The following is an 18,307-nucleotide window of genomic DNA, read 5'->3' as shown; positions in this document are numbered from 1 at the left end:
TTAGGAAAATAAGTCCTTAGTTCATATATCCCAAGTGTGGGACTGGTGATTTGTTCTTTGTAGAATCTCAGTATTTCTAAGAGACTGGGGATAGATAGGACTTAGAGGGGGGGGGGAAAGGACTCCTCTCATACCCTTTATTCTAGATCTTTCTTTTATTTAGTGATCTAATCCATAACTGTGTTATACTGAGCTCTGGAGAGAGCCTTTTCTCCTCCTGCCTTCTGTCAGAGTGCAGAGATGGATGTGCAGAAGAAATTGCTGTATGGAAATGGGGAAAAAACTAAAAGCTGGGTGCATGGCATTTCCCTGGAGAGCCTATAAATGAAATTCTGGGTTGTGAGGTTCCCTCTGAGTGTTTGCTTCTCCCGAGCTGTATTGGGGTGTGGAATAAGCCACCACCATGTCTTGTGGTGCTGTTTTCTCTTCAGATGGCACCTGAGCTGAGCCGAGCCGAGCCGAGGTGGTGGAGCCTTAATCAGGTGCTTGCTGCTCGCCAGGACCGACTGCTGGGAATAACCAGCTGTGAGTGACAAGCTGAGCATCCTCCCGTCAACTCTAGGGCTGTGCAGGTCCCTGCAGCTGCCTCTGCTGCCAGCCTCACCTCAAGATCAGCAAACTGCAGTTTGGGTTTCAGCAAAGGAAGGAAAAAACCCATGTGCTTCCTGTCCCCCTACAGAGAATCCCAGAATGACTGGGGTTGGAAGGAATCTTAAAGATCATCCTGTTCCAAGCCCCTGCCATGGGCAGGGACATCTTCCACGAGACCAGGTTGCTCCAAGGCCCATCCAGCCTGGCCTTGGACACTTCCAGGGCTGGGGCAGACACAGCTTCTCTGGGCATCCTGTGCCTAAAGAACTGTTTTTCCTTCTGGCTTTTGCTATGTGCTGCACGTGGGCAGGGCTGACGTCCCAGGAGTTATACCATGAGCTGGTGCAGTGTTGGACAGTCAGTTGTATCCTTCAAAATTTTCTTTTTTTCCTTTGGAACACATAACCATCTATTTTTTACAGCATCTATCCCTTTTAATAAACTCTTTTCAGCTAGAGCAGTTTTCCTGGGTGGGCAAAGTTTGAATGTTTCACCTATCAATTTTTTATATATCTGTATAAATGCTTGAGGTGCCTCAACTAGTTTTCTGAAGGGCTGACAGCAGTTTATTTTGCTATGAATACAGCAAGTTTGATTTTTAATTTATTTCTTTAATGCACGCTTTTTAGTTCTGTTTAAATTGTTGCAGGTGGTGTTCAGGTTTCAGCCTGTTTTTGCAGCTGAAGGGGCCGTTTTGTTAGTCCCGGCATGTGAAATGCTGCTGTGCAATATTTGCAGGCACCTGTAGATGGTGATGCACTCTGCTCCGCGCCTGGGCTGCACCCACCCGCACCAGGCAACTACCAGGCTGGATTAATTCTATTTATGGTCCTTCTTACTTTTATTTTTCTGAGCATGTGGGATAACCTTGAAATCCTTTCCATTTCCAAAGCATTTTGGCCTTGGTCTCAATTAGGGTATCAGGAGAGCAGGCAGCAAACGCAGCTTGAACAGCCGTGCTGCTCCCCCGCTGCTCCCTTGTTTTTATTTCTTCGCCTCTTACTTTTGTGTTCCCTTTGAAGGGACACCGAGGAACAGCTGCCGTTTGCTCTTGCGTCCGTGGCTGCAAAGCCTCGGCCGAGCCTGGGCTACTTTGAGAACCAGATTATTCGCGTCCCCACGCGCCGCAGCCCTGCGGGGCAGTCGGGAGCCTCCCCGGCCCGTCCCCAGCTCCTTCCCCTCCCAGCCAGGGCTGGCCGCGCCCGGGGCGGGGCCGGAGCCTCTGCTCGGCCACGGGCTCGGCTGCTGTCGCGTCCCCGTGGCTGGGAAGCCGCGTCGGGCCGGGCCGGCACCGCCCGCGCTGCTCCCCAGCGACGCCTCAGGAAGTGAGGTCAGCTCGGGCCGGGCCGGGCCGGGCCGCGGGTCCCAGCGGAGCCGGGCCGGGCCCGCTCCATGCCCGGGGCCCGCTCCATGCCCGGGGCCCGCTCCATGCCCGGGGCCCGCTCCATGCCCGGGGCCCGCTCCGTGCCCGCGGCCCGCATCGCTGCCATGGGCCAGGCCAGGCTCCCGGCCCCCCGCGGGCTCGGCTGCTCCGTGCTGGTGCTGCTGCTGCTCCTGGGCGGCTCGGGCAGCCCCGGGACAACGCCACCGCCCCGGGCGCCCTGGGCAGAGGAGCAGGGAGCCGTCCCGGAGCGGGGACCCTGGGGCAGGGTGAGGTACGAAGCCGTGAAGAAGCATCTGGGAGCTGTGGGTGCTCTCTCCAAGCAGTATTGGCAGTACCTGGCGTGCAGGGTGTGGCAGGAGGGCTGCGAGGAGGAGGAGAAGCGGCAAGAAGAGCGAGAGGCCAGTCCCATGCCAGGTAAGCACCTTGCGCTGATCTCCCGTGCCCAGGAGGGAGCAGCCGGTCCGGACACCCTGCTGTGGCCCCGGTTCCTGCGGCGCTGCCCTTCCTTCCCGAGGGCTCCTGCCCCGCCACCTCCCTGCTTGGCATTCCCCGGGATGAGGGGAGTGCTCCTGCCCTTCTGGGCACTGGAGCGCTCTGGAACCAGCTGCTGCCGGTTCCGAGCTCATTGTGCCGCCGCACAGCCAGGGCTGCCCGCCCGGACATGGCTGAGTCCGTGCACCTGACAGGGGCTTGCCGTAATGGGGCTCGGCTGAGCCCAGAATGTAAAAAGGCCTTTCCTGGCGCCTCTCTGCTCATTCTGCTCTCCTTTCCAGGCTGGGGCTTTCCTCTGGTGGGCCAGGATTACCTGGAGATCCTCTCCACCTGGTACTGCAGTTTCGGCAAGTGCTGTGAGACAGGAGACTGCAGGATAATCAACAACATCACGGGTAGGGTTGTGCTGCTTGTGTGGCTTGTTTGGAGGCTTTTTTCCTGTTAAAGTGTGTTCTAGAAAGTGATGTTAGTAAAGGGCTTTTCTGTGTAGGGTGCTGAGCTGTGGGAGGGTCAGAGGCTGAGCTCAGCCCTGTGTCCCATCTGAAGTTCTGAGGCCAAAGATAATTTGTTCCTTACTGCACAGTGTATCTGCTCCAGCTTGCCATGAGCCCTGCCTGCATCCCATAGCTTCCAGGCACATATAGTGGGACCCAAACTGGCCCAGGACCCTGCCCTAGGTCGGGAGGTCACACCTACCTGTGTGTAAGCCATGAGTAGGTGTCTGTGTTTTGCTGTCCCTGAGACTCCTGGTATGCAAACCCTGTGCTGGGAGCTTGGGAGGGCCTTTGGGCATTGGTGCTCTCTGCAGCTGCCAAGCATCTCTGCCGTTTCCTAAAGGAAAAAAAGGAGTCGGTGGAAGATTTGTGTCTTTTTGGGGCCAGAGGCTGATGTAGGCAGGGCACGGGCAGCCCGTGGCTTTCATGCCACTTCACAGTCCTCTTGGCCAGGCAGCCCTGCCGCGTTTTCTCCTCTTACTCCCACCTGCAGTAGCTGTGCTGGCAGGTGGAGGCTGAGCTCATGCTCTCTCTGTGCAGGGCTGGAGGCAGACTTCAGTGGGCAGCTCCACGGGCAGCACCTGGCCAAGGAGGTGGTGGTGCGGGCGGTGCAGGGGTTCCTGCAGAGCCCACGGCCCCGCAAGGCTCTGGTCCTGTCCTTCCATGGCTGGTCTGGCACAGGGAAGAACTTTGTGGCTCGGATGATGGCCAGTCACCTGTACCGGGACGGGCTGAGGAGTGACTGTGTCAGGGTGTTCGTGTCCCTCCTCCACTTCCCACATCACAACTACGTGGACTCCTACAAGGTGAGAGCCAACAACACGGGATGGTCCAGTGGGCTGGGCTGGAGTTCATGTCCTTCCCACAGCACTGGCTGGTTACTGCTGAGCAGCGCTTGCACAGCCTCAAGGCCTCCACCCCTCTCCCACTCTGCCCCTGAGGTCAGTGTAAGAAGTTTGGGACACACCAAAGAGCTGAGTCCTAGTGCCAAAGGGATGTTCCATGTCGTTTACTGCCATGCTCAGGAATAAAAGCTGCAGGGAGGGGGGTTTAGGGGCAGGAAGCCATTGCTCAGAGACTGGCTGGGCATCAGTCTGTTTGTGGCAGGACGGGTGGCTGCCTTTGCACCACTCGATGTCTTTCTTTCCTCTTTCCTTCACTTACTAGACTAATCTATCTCACCTCACTCATCTTCCTGCCTTTGCTTTTCCTGTTCTCTGCCCTGTCCTGCTGGGTGGGAGGAGATGGAGCGGCTGTGGTGCCTGGCTGGGTGATCCCAGGGCAGCCCGGGGCTCCTGACTCTCCTCGCTGCCGCTGTGCAGGCCCAGCTGCAGAGGCAGATCGGCGAGACCCTGCAGCGCTGCAGGCAGGCCCTGCTCATCTTCGACGAGGCCGAGAAGCTGCACTCCAGCCTCCTGGATGCCATCAAGCCCTTCATGGCTCAACACAGCAGCAAGGGCCAGGCGGATCAGCAGAGAGCCATCTTCCTCTTCCTCAGGTGATTTCTGGTCCCCTGAAGGGATGGGGAGGAGCCAAGTAATGGTGTTTATCCCCAGAGGTGTGTGATACAAGGAGCTGAGGCGGCAGGGGAGGACACACATGCTTTGTTCCCTTGTGGTGGTTGCCTCCGTGTTCAGTTTTACCTATGGATGCTGGGCATCCTCCCTGGGAACAAGGCATCTGCAGGAGGAGCTGAGGTCCAGCTGAGTTGGGACATCTGAACCAGAGTCTAGATTTGGAGGCAGGGAAGCACAGTAAGTTAACAAAGTGTCACCCTGCCCAGCTGAGCAGATGTCACCCTCCAGGGAGCTGAGCTGGGGCTGAAGGTCTTGGTTGGAATTTCCCAGGCCCTGTTAGGAGCTGGGGAGTTCCCAGTGCCTGGCTGTGGCTGCAGACTGAGGTGCTGTGAGGCTGATCCTGGCATCAGCACAGCCTGGGTTAGTTGGTTCCTCTCCCAGGAGTTGGGCACATGTGCACCCCAGCACTGTCTCTGTGTGGGATGCAGCTGGAGGGAGAAATGGGACATCTCAAAACCAGGATGTGAGGCAGGCATCTGACTAAAGTGCCCCAAAAGCATCTTGGTCCCACTTCAGTTTAGGAATTGCAACCTTGAGCTTGGCTCTGGCATAAGCTGTTCCTAGTGGTTGGAGGTGAGCAGAGCATTCCTTCTCCACCTGCCACCATTCAGACAAGTGTTCCAACCTCCAAGCTTGGTGGTTCCCTCAGAGAGGTTTCCCTGCCTGTGGAGGACCTGTGTGCCCAGTCAGTGCCTGTGGAACTCACCACACCCTGGTCCCTCCTGCGTGGAAGGAGCCGTGGTGGAAGGGGCAGGTCCTGCCCTGTTGCCCAGCACAGGGCGGACGTGCTGGCAGCTGGTGTCCCGCTTGGCAAGCCATGAAGGTCAGGAATGGACACTGTGTCAGCAAGCAGAGGGGAGCAGGGTGCCTCGAACAGTGTGTAATGGCAGGGGTTCCACCATTCCTGGTGGCAGTGTGTGACACTGACCTGTGTGTGACACTGGCACGGTCCTGCAGGTGGGGTAGGACTGGCTGCCTGTCCAGCCAAAAGGGGCTCTTTGGGTTGGGAGCAGGATCAGTACACGCCGTTTTCTCCCTGACAAGGGGGGAGGCATGGTGGGAAACAGTGGTGGCTTTTTAATTTTCCCTGCCTTCCATTTGGGGTCCAGAGCCTCTGGCATGAGGATGGGATGGAAGATCTGTGCCTCCCCCTGCCTCTCTGCCTCTCACCCACACAAGCTCTGCATCCACTGGTTCCCAGTTCACTGGGGCATTCAGGGCTGGGGGCAAGCCCCTCTCCAGTGCCTGGGGAGGGGGGACCCTTTTCCTGGACCTGCTTTCCAAGGTGTAGGGCTGTCCTGGGACCCTCAACAGCTGCCAGAATGTTGCAAACCCCACCACAGAGCTGCCCCCATGGGTGTTCAGAAGAGCCCTTCGGTGGGAGCTGTGCTGCTGCTTTGTCCCATGGGCAGAGGATGCTTTGCCAAGTCCTGGGCTGCCATTTGAATCCCTGCCCTGGACCTTTACTTCCAGTGGGATTCCTGCCATGTGCTCTGCCCTTTAACCTGGACTTTGTGGTGGTTTGTTCAGCGTTTGGTGTGGAGCCAAGTGTCACCTGCGAGGTTGATGGCTTCCCAAGCCAGGACAGGGGACTGAGGGAGATGGAGGACTCTGCTGCCCCTGGGTCTGAGCTGGCAGGATGGCAGACAGCTGCATGGATGCCTATGGAAAGGGCTCTTTGGGAAGAAGGCTGGTTGTCCCTGTGCTGATCCGAGACAGCAAATCCTCTGTTGCCAACAGAACTGCTGGGGCCTGTCTGCAGGGAAGGTGCTGGCAGCTCTCAGCAGTTCACCTCTGGGGGAAATCTTGAGTGACTTCCCTGTGTCCACAGCAATCTTGGTGGCAACACCATCAATGAGGTGGCCCTGGACTTCTGGCGAGCCGGCCGGGCACGGGAGGAGATCTCCTTGGAGCTCCTGGAGCAGCGGCTGCGGCTGGAGCTGCAGGAGGCTGCAGGTAAGAGCGGGGCTTGCTCGGGGGGGCTGTGGGCAGGCTGCCTGCAAGGCTGCCCCTCTGCAGTGTCCCATGCACCGTGTGCCACACAGGGCTGTGCCTGGGGGAACAAGCCCTCGCTCCACCCCAGCCCGAGGTTGTTGACAATAAGAGCCCCACCCCTGGTCCCTGTGAGCCAAGAGGCCTTCAGGCCCCATGTGGCCCTGGGGCAAGAGGTAGCTCAGCCGCACAGGGCACTGCTGAGGCTTCTCTGGGGCCCCCGGCATCTCTTGGTGTGACTCCTAGAGATGCTCTGTGCTCAGAGTGCTGAGCAGCTCTGTACAAGTGGGTCCCACTGGATGAGCCCCTCGGAGCCAAGCCTGGCCTCACAGAGGGATCGTGCTCTCTGGTGAAGCTTCTGAGTTTGCCTTGTCTTGTGCTCTGCTCCAGAGAACAGTTATGCCCACAGCCAGCTCCTCAGAGAGAACCTGATTGATTTCGTGGTGCCGTTCCTGCCTCTGGAGTATCACCACGTGAAGCTCTGCGCACGGGACGCCTTCCTGGCCCGTGGGCTTCCCTACACCGAGGCAACGCTCGACCAGGTGGCCCAGATGATGGTGTTTGTCCCCAAAGAGGAGAAGCTTTTCTCTGCACAGGGCTGCAAATCCGTGCCCCAGCGCATTAATTATTTCCTTCCTTGAACACCAGGGGGACCAGACGTGTGCTGAAGGTGGTTCTGCACTCTGGGAGCCGCTCTCTTGGCACAGGGTCAGAGGCGGATGACCCAGCCAGGGACTTAGCAGAGACTTAAACTCCCTGTTACTCCCAGAGCTGTTGCAGCGAAGGAGGTGCATCCCTTACTCCTGGAATGTGGGGAGAGCCTGTGCTTGCCTGCTTCTGGAGCCTGTCTGGTGTTCTAAGTCCCTTCTTTTAGCTGGAGGGGTGATGTGGTTCTGCTGACAGATGCTGTTCCATGTGAGTGGGGACTGGGAATGTCCAAGTCCTTGGTTTGTTGCTGTGTGGTGAAGGGAGGCCTTGGACAGGCTGGTCCTCTTGGGACAGTGTGGCCGAAGCCACGTCCCCATCCCCAGTTTTCTCTGTCATTTTACGAGATCACCCAGAACTCTTTGCTGGAGTTGAGCTTTTCCCCTCTGTTGCTCTCATGCCTTTCTACGGTGTCTGCTGCTCAGGGACCCACGGGCCAGGATCGGAGTCTGTGCAGGGAGAAAAGGACTGAATAGTCTCCTCTGGAGATGCCAAATCCATTGCTCTCACCTTGGAGTGTCCACCTCTTCCGTTGTATGGAAGCAGCTGCCGGGATGAGGGGAACTTCTGCTGCAATTATTTTACTAAGCAGGTTGGTGAAGAGCCCGTTTCCTTCACTGCAAAACCAAAAAGGGAAGAGAACTCTGCCCAAGGGCAAAGGGCAGGTGAGGAGGATGGTGGCTGAAGCATCAGGCCGCAGCTGAACGTGAGTTTTCATGGATGCAGTAAAAGCTTGGGTTTTTTTCCTTTTTTCTCTTCAGTACATTTCATACTGAGGCTTTTTGGCTGGTATCAGCATTTTTTTTTTATTATTATTATTATTATCACAAGGGGCTGTTTGCTGTCTGGGTACTCACCAGGTGATAAGTGTGTTGCAGCAGCTCCAAAAAGTTTCATCAGTGTTACGGGAATCACTCTGTGACCTCTGGGTCAAAACTCCCTTCCAACGGGGCTGTGCTGGCGAGGAGTGAAACATCCCCTGCCAAGGACAGGGCTGGGCTTCCCAGCCACCCCCACGAGGGGACCTTTGATCTATTTTAAGCTCTGACCGATTTTGCGGTGCCAGTGCTGAGCAGTGTGACCTCTGGGGAAGATTGACCAGACAGACACGTCGGAGCCCTGCAGACTTTGAGTCCCTGCTTCCCTCCAGGCACGCTGGCTCCGTTATCTCAGGAGGCTTCACGGTCCAGGGCAGAGATGAGCCAGCTGCTCTCCCACTGCTCAGCCAGTGCAGGTGTGGCTTAACCCTGCTGTGTGGAATGGACCTTCGGGCATTTCTGAGACTTGGTTTATGGTTAATCTCAGGTGTCAGAAACCTGGGAACCATCGGGGCGACGCCTCCAGCTGGGGCAGGGAGGCTGCTGCCTCACAGGACACCAGTGGGGGTGTGTTTGGGCACCTGGGCAGAAAGTTCAGCAAGCTGTGTGCTGAAGGTTACTAGCCAAAAGGTCGTGTGCAAGCCAGGATAACCCGGGATTTTTTCTAAATGTCAAGAAGTGTTCAGCTGGGCTAGGCTGCCCCAGGCCGGGGTGGCAGGAGGTCGGTGCGGGACTGGTTTGAGGTGGGCACGGGAGCAGCTCTGGCTGTGGCTGCTGAGGGAGGTGGTGGAGACACTGAGGAGGGCAAGGCAAGAGCTGCACTCTGCTGGAGCACGTGTGTCACACTTGGGTCAGCTCTGACAGCCCCACAACAGCAAGAGCTGCTCCCTGACCATGCCAGGGCAACAGTTTGGTTCTAAATAGATACTGCATAAATAAAGATACTGCTTTTCTTGCAACCTGGTGGAATTAAATTGTTTCTCTTTTTAACAGTTTTTTTCTACCCAAATTAAAGAGCTTCTGGTTAGGACTGAACAGCTTCAAATATTCATTAAAGAAAAAAAAAAAAAAACAGCATCTACTCAAGTGGTTTTTGCCAATAAAATATTGCAACCTTTATTTAAAACAAAATGCAAATTGGCAAAACTTTGTGGAACGACAGGCAAAGAGGCCCTTCCAAGGGCCTTATTTACATCAAGTTTAACACTGTTCGCAGTTCACAGTCAGACGATAGTGAGAGAATTAAATTAGAAAAACAACCAAAATATATTACAATAACAATTAAAAAACAAAAACAGTTGACAACACTGCTAAGAGTGATTGGTGATTAACGTGATTCATTTCGATCCATTCCTGCCCTCAGCGAGTTCACTACCAACACAAACAGTGCCCTGTGAGCCGAGCAGGCTCCACCTCCCGTGCACAACAGACACCTGGGGAAGAACGACCTCCTTTGGTACAGACATTGCTTAGCCTGGAGCTGTGAGAAACAGGTCAGTGTCCCAGAACCTCCTGTGAGCTGCTACCAGACAACGGGTGAGGGCTTTGTTCCACACTCCGGGGATGTGCAGCAGCACCCCAGCAGCCACCGTGCTGGACAGTGCCCTGGGAGGTTTCCACAAGTCTCCCTGCCAGCTCCTGGTGAGCAGCAGGGCTGAGCCGAGTGTGTCACAGAGAAGGCAGCGGCCTGATGGCTTTGTCACCACGATCCTGTGGAGTCACCGGTGCCTGTCAGTGCTGTGGATGCCCTGGAGGAAAAGCCTGCCTCAGGTAGGTGGGAGGACACGAGGGCTGGGACTGCTCTGTGGCTGCAGTGTAACCCACCCCACACCTCTGCCTGGTGGGGAGGGGCTGCTGTCTCCACTGTGGGGTTTGGTTCCCTGTGCCCCACCACTCCTGCAGAAACACCCTGACAGATGGCAGCCCTCGTGTTCGGCCATGTCTCGCAGACACAAGGCCGGTGGCAGCCAGGAGAAAATCCTGAGGAGGACAAGCACAGCCTTTCTCTCTCCCTCCCTGCTTGTTCTGCATCAGCAATGCTGCTCCCTTCAATTCCCCTTCCCCACTGCTGAATCTGGTGCAGTCCCAAGACCCAGACTCCTAGCTCAGCTTCACCCCTGCCCACACTAATGAAGAACATGACTAAATCAAGTGCACCACTTTGGGATTAAGAAGGGTGTACAGTGCAGGAAGAAGAGAGAATTGCACCTGTGAGTCAGCTAATTCCCACAATGGTAGGAAGAGAAAGTGTCCCCCTGAGCTCACTCTGTGCTTTGTGCTTGGCAGTACCAGTCCCGTGGCAAAGACAACTGCGTTAAATTCTGGCCCACAGCAGTGCAAGAGAGAGAGAGCCCAGCTCCAGCTGTGCCCCCACATCTGTCTGACAGTGCTGAGGGGAAGAAATAACAGGACTTCTGCCTTGTCCCCTGCCCCAAACCATGGAGCATGAAGTGCTCTCCACTGGGACAAATAATGGGGTGTCAGCACCCACACGTTCCTTTGCGCGTCTGGTGCCAGGCTGAAAACAGAGAATTGGCCACAGTGGAGACCTTTAAGGCTGAAGAGAAAGGCAGACCTAGCTAAAGGGAGAGGGAATGGTAAAAGTTTTAGAAGCAGCAGTGGAAGGAAGGACAACTGGATGGTAATTTAAAGCAGAACCAGCTTTCCCAGATTCCTTTTGCTATCCTGCCAGAGGGAAGGGGAACATTGCTGTTGGGGAATAAAACACTCCAGGGCAGCAGAAGTCCCAGCAATTCTGCAGCCTCCACTTTAGGGGGAAAAAAAACCCTGTCAAGTCAGCACTACCTCTGCCACAATCTGCCTACCTGATGTTAGATGAGAGGTAAGGGCAGGGAAAACACTTTCCATGAGAGCGACAACAGGCAAATCCCCAAATTCCACTGGCCTTTGATTTTGCACCACAGGAGGGGTCGGCACTAAAAGGGCTCCTGTGTTTGGCACGGGGGTTGTAGACTCTGTGCTTGGAGATGCCCAAAAGCTGCCTGGACATGGTCCTCACCGGTGACTCTTGGTGGCCCTGCTTGGGAGGAGTGTTTGGACCAGGTGACCTCCAAAGTTCCCTCCAACCTCAGCCATTCTGTGACTCTGGAAAAGCAGCTGGATGCTGCCCTGGCCCACTGCCCATCTGTGCTGCGGGGGCAAGTAGAAAATGGGGCACCTGAAAGGAAGTGGGGATGGCCCACAGTGTTCACTGGGACACAGGTGCTTTCTTCAGAAAGGGCTGCAAGAGGGGAGTTCGAGTAGTTAGAAATTCCATATTGCTATTCTACCACTTTTGCTGCAGCTTTTCTGGAAGACTGGCATTTAGGGAAAAAAAAAAAAAGTTTCTTTCAAAATACTCATCAGAATTGGGCTAAACTTTAAAATGTTCTGGTTAAGATTCCTTTCCCCTGGAACCCCTTCAGTTCCAGCCTGTTTGTCCCAGGCTGAGCAGCAGTACAATCACAGAACCATGTGATGGTCTGCCAGGGTAAGCAAGACCTGCCCTTCTGCCCTGAAGAAAAGGGAACCCCCCACCTTCTAAATCCTTCTGATTGTTGGACAGGCCATGTGAAGCAATGCCACAAGCCACTTTTCCAAAGGCAGTCAGTTTGGATGCACACCTTCCATGAAGATGACCGAAAGAGATAAGGTAAACCACAGAAGCCCTCAGTAAAGTCTAGGAGATAAGGGGCTGGTGCTCTGCCCGTGGAAGAGCCTTGGGACAGCCCTGAGGGCTGCAGGGGATCAGGACTTGCCAGCACAAGGGGTTGCTTGGTTCTTTTCCCCTCACCACTTCACTTACTGGGCCACAGAAGCTCATTGGTCCCTCGTACCTCCCGTGCTGCTCCTCTGATGTGCTGCCACACACCCTGAAACAACTTTGCTTAGGTCAGACCAGTAATGAAATGAGGATTCTCAGCCCATTTCTAAAGATTTTTCCAGGCCTGTCTCACTATGCTCTATGGAAAAAACAGGAACACTTGCTGAGATGCCCAGCCTGCTTCCAAGCACCAACATGTGCTTCTAGACAGAAACAAAGTGCCCATCTTCTAAAGTCACACCTGTGCCACAGCTCCACTCGAAATGCTCAGACTAAAAGCAGCACGGCCACACTTGAAATACAAGTTTAGAAAGCATTTCAGCCAAAAAAATAAAAGACTTAAGGTGCAAAGCAAGTGAGATCCTCTATCAGCAGCAGTGTGAGTGAGCAGCAGCATGCAGGTAAGGTGTACTTGGAGCCAGGTTTCAGGCCTGTTTCCTTTCCTCTCCCAAACCAGCAACTGAACTCTTGCTACATTTACACCTTGGGGAGTTGTGCATAGACACAGACCAGCTTTTTGAGGCCACAACAGTCTGCAAACAGCACAAGAACCAAGGATGACAACGCCAACCACTCAGCTGCTCTCATTCTGGGGTTGTTAGAAGGCATTAGAGACCCAGTGGGAACCCTTCAAGGCAGAGCCACAGCTTTTTGTTGCCACACCTCAGGCACAGAAGTGCACAGCTTATGGGCACGTTCCCTACACCACAGCATAGGATTCTGGTCTAGCCTTTAAAATACAGGAATAAATAAATGGAGATACCTCTGGTGTTTCCTGTGTGCTGCCATACTTTATCACCTTGGGATGCAGAGAAGCTGGAAGCCTGTGAGACAGGTAAACACCAGAACAAATTCCAGGAATCTGGCAGTGTGAAGGGTTAGGGACAGGTTCAGGGAATCCTGCAGCAGTAAGGACATATGGTGGGCAGGCTGGGCTGTAGTTTTTGGTTCTCCAGCTGGCCCTGCAGTGCTATGACTGCTAAAGGAATGTGGAGAACAGCCAGGGGGGCAGAGGCTCTGCCTTACCTACCATGGGGTCTTCATGGCGATCGAACTGAACTGGGGAGTCAACCTGGTAACAAGTTTAAAACAATCTAGAACTTAAAAAAAAAGAAGAACCAACCCACCCCACCAACAACACTGGCAAGTTCTGCAAGAGCCCCAAACTACTCAAAAATGACCATCAAGCAGCACCTGTGCTAGACCACTAGAAATAGGTACCAGCTGAGTGAAGGCTGTGTGGTGGGAAGGGGGAATTCCAGTGGTAAGTCTGCCCAGCATCCCTGACACTTCCAATACAGTGACCATGAGAACATGGTGGATGAGGTGGACAGGAGGGAAAAGGGACAGTTTCATATATTAACTAATCTTGCAGTTCTCATTACAGCAGCAACAGTGCTGTGGAAGTTAAGCCATGCAGACCAGTGCATCCACCTCCAGCAGCTCTGAATACTGTCAGTGCATTAGACCTTTCCCCCAGCTGCACATGACCCCCCTCCCAAGCTGCTCTGGCTGCTCTGCCCGTGGTACCAGCAAAGCCCCAGTGCCTTTCCTTGGCCTTGTCAGGACAGCAAAGCACGGGTGAGTGCAGCCAGGGCAGGACCTGTGCAGCCAGGCAGCTGCAGCCACCCCAGGACTCTGGCTGTCACCACCATCCTGCCCAGAGGGAGAACCTGCCATCGGTTCTCCTGCCTCTGTAGGGGAGGAGAAGGAACTTTCTTTCCCTTGCCATACCAAGCAGATCAGCCTGACTAGGTAGGGACAGATCTTTGATGTTCTGCCCCTTACAGCTGTAATCTACCCTCTCCATCCCCAATTTTTTGAGATGAACCTGTAAACGTGAGGAGAACTCAGTGATCTGAGGTACTTCACATACTCAAGTATCAGTCTTTCCTTTTGAAAGCATCAGTACAGAAAAACAGTCCCGCCCTCCCCGTGTGTGTTTCTCTTACCCAGATTGACAGTAGCTACCTTTGCACCACATCACTGATTTCTTGGACACATGACAATAAGTTATTAAGGACGGGGCTCGCCCCATGGACGCCAGCAGCTGTCGAGGACACCTGCAGCTCCTGCAGGCTGAGTTCCAGTTTGCTCACGGCTTCCCGGAAGGCAAATTTGTTGCGCGTGTGCGGGATGCAGTCCACGTAGCCTGAGCAGTAATCCAGCAGCTGGTGCCCCGTGTCCACCAGCTGGCTGTTGGGCGTGGGCTCGGCGATGGCGCTCGAGAGGAGCCCCGCGCACTCCAGCAGCGCCTCCTTGCTGATCTTGTCTGCGGGGATTTTCTCAGCCGCCTGTTTGGTCTTTCTCAGCGCTACCTTGGCGCCGGCCGTGCCGTTGGCCATTTTCACCGGGGAGGTGGAAGACGATGACAGAGGCACTTGGGGCGGAGGCATCGCGGGCCTCCCAGATTTTCCACCAACAGGTGCTGCTGCTGCTGCTGCCTTCTTACTCCCTTCACTGGATTCCAGTCCGTGCTGTGCTCCCGCCACGCCGCTCAGCTCTTCTGCTGCATCCGAGCAGGCAGCTGGCTGCTGGAGGAGCCGCATCACTGGTGGTGGAGGCGGAGCACACTTTGGTTTTACCCGTCTGGGCCGGTCCCTGTCGCCAGAAGAAGTGACCTGATGCTCAGATAAGAGCTTAAATTTATTACCCTGAGAGTCTGTGCCAATGAGCTGCACGTCTGCTGGAGTGTGTTTTAGAGTGGGTGAGATTAGGACTGGCACTTTGTGGTTATGAGTGGTTGGAAGTATTGCTGCAGCCTTTACCGGAGATGACCACCCCGGCCTCTCGCCATCCTCAAGGGCTCCTTGTCGTGGGCCACTGTTTTTTTCCTTACCCTTAGGAGCTGCCACTAGCCCTGGACCCTCCTTTTCTTCTGACATGGAGGGAGTTCGAAAAGGGAGTGCTGTGGCACCCCTTGGCAAGAGTTTTGCTTTTGGTCTCTCTCTGGTCAAAGCAGGGCCTTCTTCAAACCTTTTGGGAATCAGGTCACTGGCCCTCTCTGTGCTCTCATCGGGCTGGGAGGAGGTGGACACAGTCCGTTCCAGCTGAATTTTTGACCTCTGGGAATTTCTGGGAAGGGTCATTGCCATCCTATCCTGTTCTGGAAGCCCTGAGGACATGGAAGATGTAGAGTTTGACCTTGGAAAAGGCTTTGAAGCTTCTTCATTGCCAGTGGGTTTTCCTGCTCGTAAACCCAGCGTCTTTTTAATCAAGCGTGGCGTGAAGAAGCCAGTGATGCCCGACCACCCTCCACCAGTGCTCACAGCCCCAGCACTGCTGGGCCCAGTGCCCTCCTCGCCGTAGAAGGTCCTCTGCACAAAGCCCCCTCCGTAGCACTTGGGGGGAGCCAGGCTGGTGTCCTGCTGCGCGGGAGCAAAGGAGAACCCGTCCACGGGCTGCAAGGAAGCAACAGAGGAAAAGTTACCCGTCAGCTCGTATTTCTTATGGGGCTGGTTCTCCATCTCCCGGAAGGAGCTGCTGCGCTTGGGAGGCGTGGGAGCATTCCTCTTCTTCATGAAGGAGCTGAAGAAGCCCCCTTTCCTGTCCCTGGTGAACATGGTCTCTTTGGCATCCTCCAGGAGGCTGCTGGGGGACTTGTCCCTCTGCTTGCGGGGCAGCGCGGGCGACCCGCCTGTTGGCTGTGTGCTTCTGATGAAACCTGGGCAGGAGAAACAGGTGTCAATCTGCATTGTTAACTTTCGTTTTGAAGCTGTCCCTTAAAAAAGAGCAGCAAAACTGAATTTGAAAGAAAAAATACAATGGGATTCATTAAAAGAACATTGGAAAAACTACAGTATTTTCTATTTGCTAGTAAATAATTGTCACAGCAGCACAAAGCATGGCCATGTCACATTGCTCTTTGTTTCTCTGAGAATTTACACCCTGTGCCCACACCTGGTGCTGAGCTGGATGCTGAGTGCTCCACAGTGTCCTGTGTTCCTTCAATGTTCTCCTTGTTCTCTGCCTGTTTCTTCAGTGTTCTTGTTTTGGAGGGAAGCATGGGTAAGCGGGGCAGGTAAGGAACGATGGATGAGGACGAGGCTGTTCTTCCAAGCTCCTCTGCTACCTCTGTAAGGAAAAATAGAGACTAATCAAAACAGAGACCAGCAAAGGAAGAGGAAAAAAAAAAAAACTGAGTCTTTCCTGCAAACACAGACTGGCAGGAAGAGATCCATGACTGAGAAATACATCATTTATGGATTGAAACTTTGTTCAAGTCTAGAGGTATTCAGGGTCAGATGTTTTTCCTAACCATTTCAAACTCATTTACATCTTTATAAATTCAGCCAAAAAAACCCCAAAAAACCCCAAACCAGTGGTAGGATCTGTACAAGGGGTCTATTAAAGGCTGCTCAAGAGCTAAAGGCAGCACTGGATGCATTTGCCTGTTTTCAATCAAGGTGCCTCCTACTGATGCACCCCCAAAGTTGTGTCCTCCCTGGAATCTGGGTCTAAGCTGCTTTGCTTGAGGCAAAGCACTGCATCCCCCTAGATGAAGAAATGAAGATTACATGTCAACAACAGGTCAACAAAAAGAACCAGAAAACAAATACAGAAAAAAACTCCACAACCTCCTGGCCACACCCAGCTTGGCATTTGTGTGGCCATTGGATGTGTCTATTATAGATCCGCACTGGTAAAATTCCATCTGGTGTGTTTTCTCTGTAGTAGGGAAGTTGATGGATCAGTTACATATTTAATTTAAAAATTGAGCAAAATGCTCTGACATTTCTTCGTGTCTGCTGAATAGTATCACATTCCTCACCAGTATTTACCTCCTGGTAGATTACATTTCAGACTTGAGCTGCACAGATTTGCTCCTAGAAGTAGCTAAGCAGAAAATCCAGAGATTAAAGCACACTTTTTTAAAAGTGGAGGCTGGTAGAATAATATTTCATGACCTAATTGCTGCAGTCAGCAAGGGACTGTGATAGGCACGCATCTTTCTCTCTCTCCATCACTTACTACTCCTCACTCTTCAGCCTGGAAAACAAGAGATTTCCTCTGATAGAGGAGACAATAGTCTTTAAATCAGCTCTTTGGCATTTACTGCTCAAATGAAATGACACTGTTCCCTGCACTGCAATGTGTCTGAAGTTTATTCAGTATTTGTGAAACAAGTAAGAAAACATATTTATCCCAATTATGGCTAAAAGAATAAGGAATGAAGCCCATTTCAACCCCACTGCCAGCAGATGAGCCTTAAGGGCCCATCCATGAGACACAGGGATAACCTCCAGTGCTGTTTCAGGAAGAAAACAACAGCAGCTCTCACCCTCTGAGATGCTCGAGTCGTGGAACATGGTTTCAAAAGCCTGGTGGGTCTCAGCAAAGGAAGGTCGGTCTGGTGGGTTCCACTTCCAGCCTGCAATGCCAGAAAGCAGAGTAAGTCTCAGTGCCTGAAACAGGGAGATGAATTTTTCTTCTGTCCAAGCAGACAAAGTAGTCAGACTCTGACCGACTATTAAACAGGCTTTAGAGTCATTCACAGGCACTGATTCATGGCAGCAGTTAGTACCCTACTGTACCCTCAGAAAACAATCACGAGAAGAAGGAACCAATTCTAAAAATCCTAGCTCTTTTCTGATCTCCCTATCCCCCCTTTCTGAATTGTTTGGGCAAAGGACAATTCTGTATTTGCTACCCTGGCTGCTTGGACTGAACACATCTAGCCCAGTCACAGATAACTGAGTGTGTAAAGCTTCAGGCAGCATCCTGCTCCCATGCTCTTAATACTGAATTTCAGGCAGACCCTTCCAAAAGAAGGATGCGTGGACCCTCTGGGGGAAAGAGGAGCCTTGATTCTAGATGGAGCTTGGGAAGTTACAGAAGAGTATCATGATGAAAAGTGTAATTTCTGTAGCAAGAAATCTGCACTAGAAGAATGTATTTTGGAAGCACTGTCTGCTGGTATCACCATAGGGTCTGGAAAGTGACTGGCATCCTGCTTGTTTTGCATTATGATCATATAAATTCCCAGCTTTTGGGCTTTTGTCAGCTTCCATAAGGTTTTTTAAGCAGTAATATCCTTCATCATTCCCCACCTTCTTTGTTTCATAACTGAAGCCCACCCTAACTTTGGCATGCTGAGGATCAGGTATTGCTGCTAATTACAGATTCCTCCCACATTCCCACGCTTTGTCCCCAAAAGTGGAAGAAGATACTCACATGCCCTCATCAGTTCATACACCTTGGGAGGGCACCCCTCTGGTTGCTCCATCCGATAGCCCTTTTCCAGCAGATCATACACCTGAGAGAGGTCAATGCCTGGATATGGTGACATCCCATAGGTAGCAATTTCCCATAACAGCACCCCAAAGGCTGCAAAAGGAAGAAAACAGAATTCCTGGTCATAAGTCTGCCCTTTTGTTGTTCATTAATCTGTGGCCTTCACTGCAGCTTGAAGCAGCATTGTCTCCTTGCAG

At 53.3% G+C, this 18,307-nt stretch overlaps 2 protein-coding genes across 6 annotated transcripts in view; one reads left to right on the top strand and one right to left on the bottom strand.

Moving 5' to 3' along the window:
* Positions 1–2,014: 2,014 nt before the first annotated feature.
* TOR3A (torsin family 3 member A) lies at positions 2,015–9,397 on the top strand. The gene is made up of 6 exons (XM_068199417.1): positions 2,015–2,389; positions 2,749–2,862; positions 3,502–3,767; positions 4,284–4,459; positions 6,370–6,494; positions 6,921–9,397. Exons 1-6 carry the CDS (start codon positions 2,020–2,022, stop codon positions 7,169–7,171), a joined length of 1,302 nt encoding a protein of 433 aa, XP_068055518.1. The 5' UTR covers positions 2,015–2,019; the 3' UTR covers positions 7,172–9,397.
* A 4,198-nt stretch (positions 9,398–13,595) lies between these two features.
* Positions 13,596–18,307, bottom strand: part of ABL2 (ABL proto-oncogene 2, non-receptor tyrosine kinase) — a 39,740-nt gene continuing 35,028 nt past the window's right edge. For 3 of the 5 annotated variants that reach the window (XM_068199412.1, XM_068199414.1, XM_068199413.1), the window contains exons 8-11: positions 18,051–18,203; positions 17,158–17,247; positions 15,777–15,950; positions 13,596–15,540 (exon numbers count right to left, since the gene is read on the bottom strand). In XM_068199412.1, the coding sequence (XP_068055513.1) occupies positions 13,844–15,540; positions 15,777–15,950; positions 17,158–17,247; positions 18,051–18,203 (2,114 nt within the window). In that variant the 3' untranslated portion in view covers positions 13,596–13,843. The remainder of the gene's footprint in view (positions 15,541–15,776; positions 15,951–17,157; positions 17,248–18,050; positions 18,204–18,307) is intronic. The other 2 variants (XM_068199415.1, XM_068199416.1) reach the window with 1 other exon arrangement.

The sequence above is a fragment of the Anomalospiza imberbis genome, chromosome 9, assembly GCF_031753505.1.
Source record: "Anomalospiza imberbis isolate Cuckoo-Finch-1a 21T00152 chromosome 9, ASM3175350v1, whole genome shotgun sequence".
NCBI lineage: Eukaryota > Metazoa > Chordata > Aves > Passeriformes > Viduidae > Anomalospiza > Anomalospiza imberbis.
This window is presented reverse-complemented; position numbering and strand designations above follow the sequence as displayed.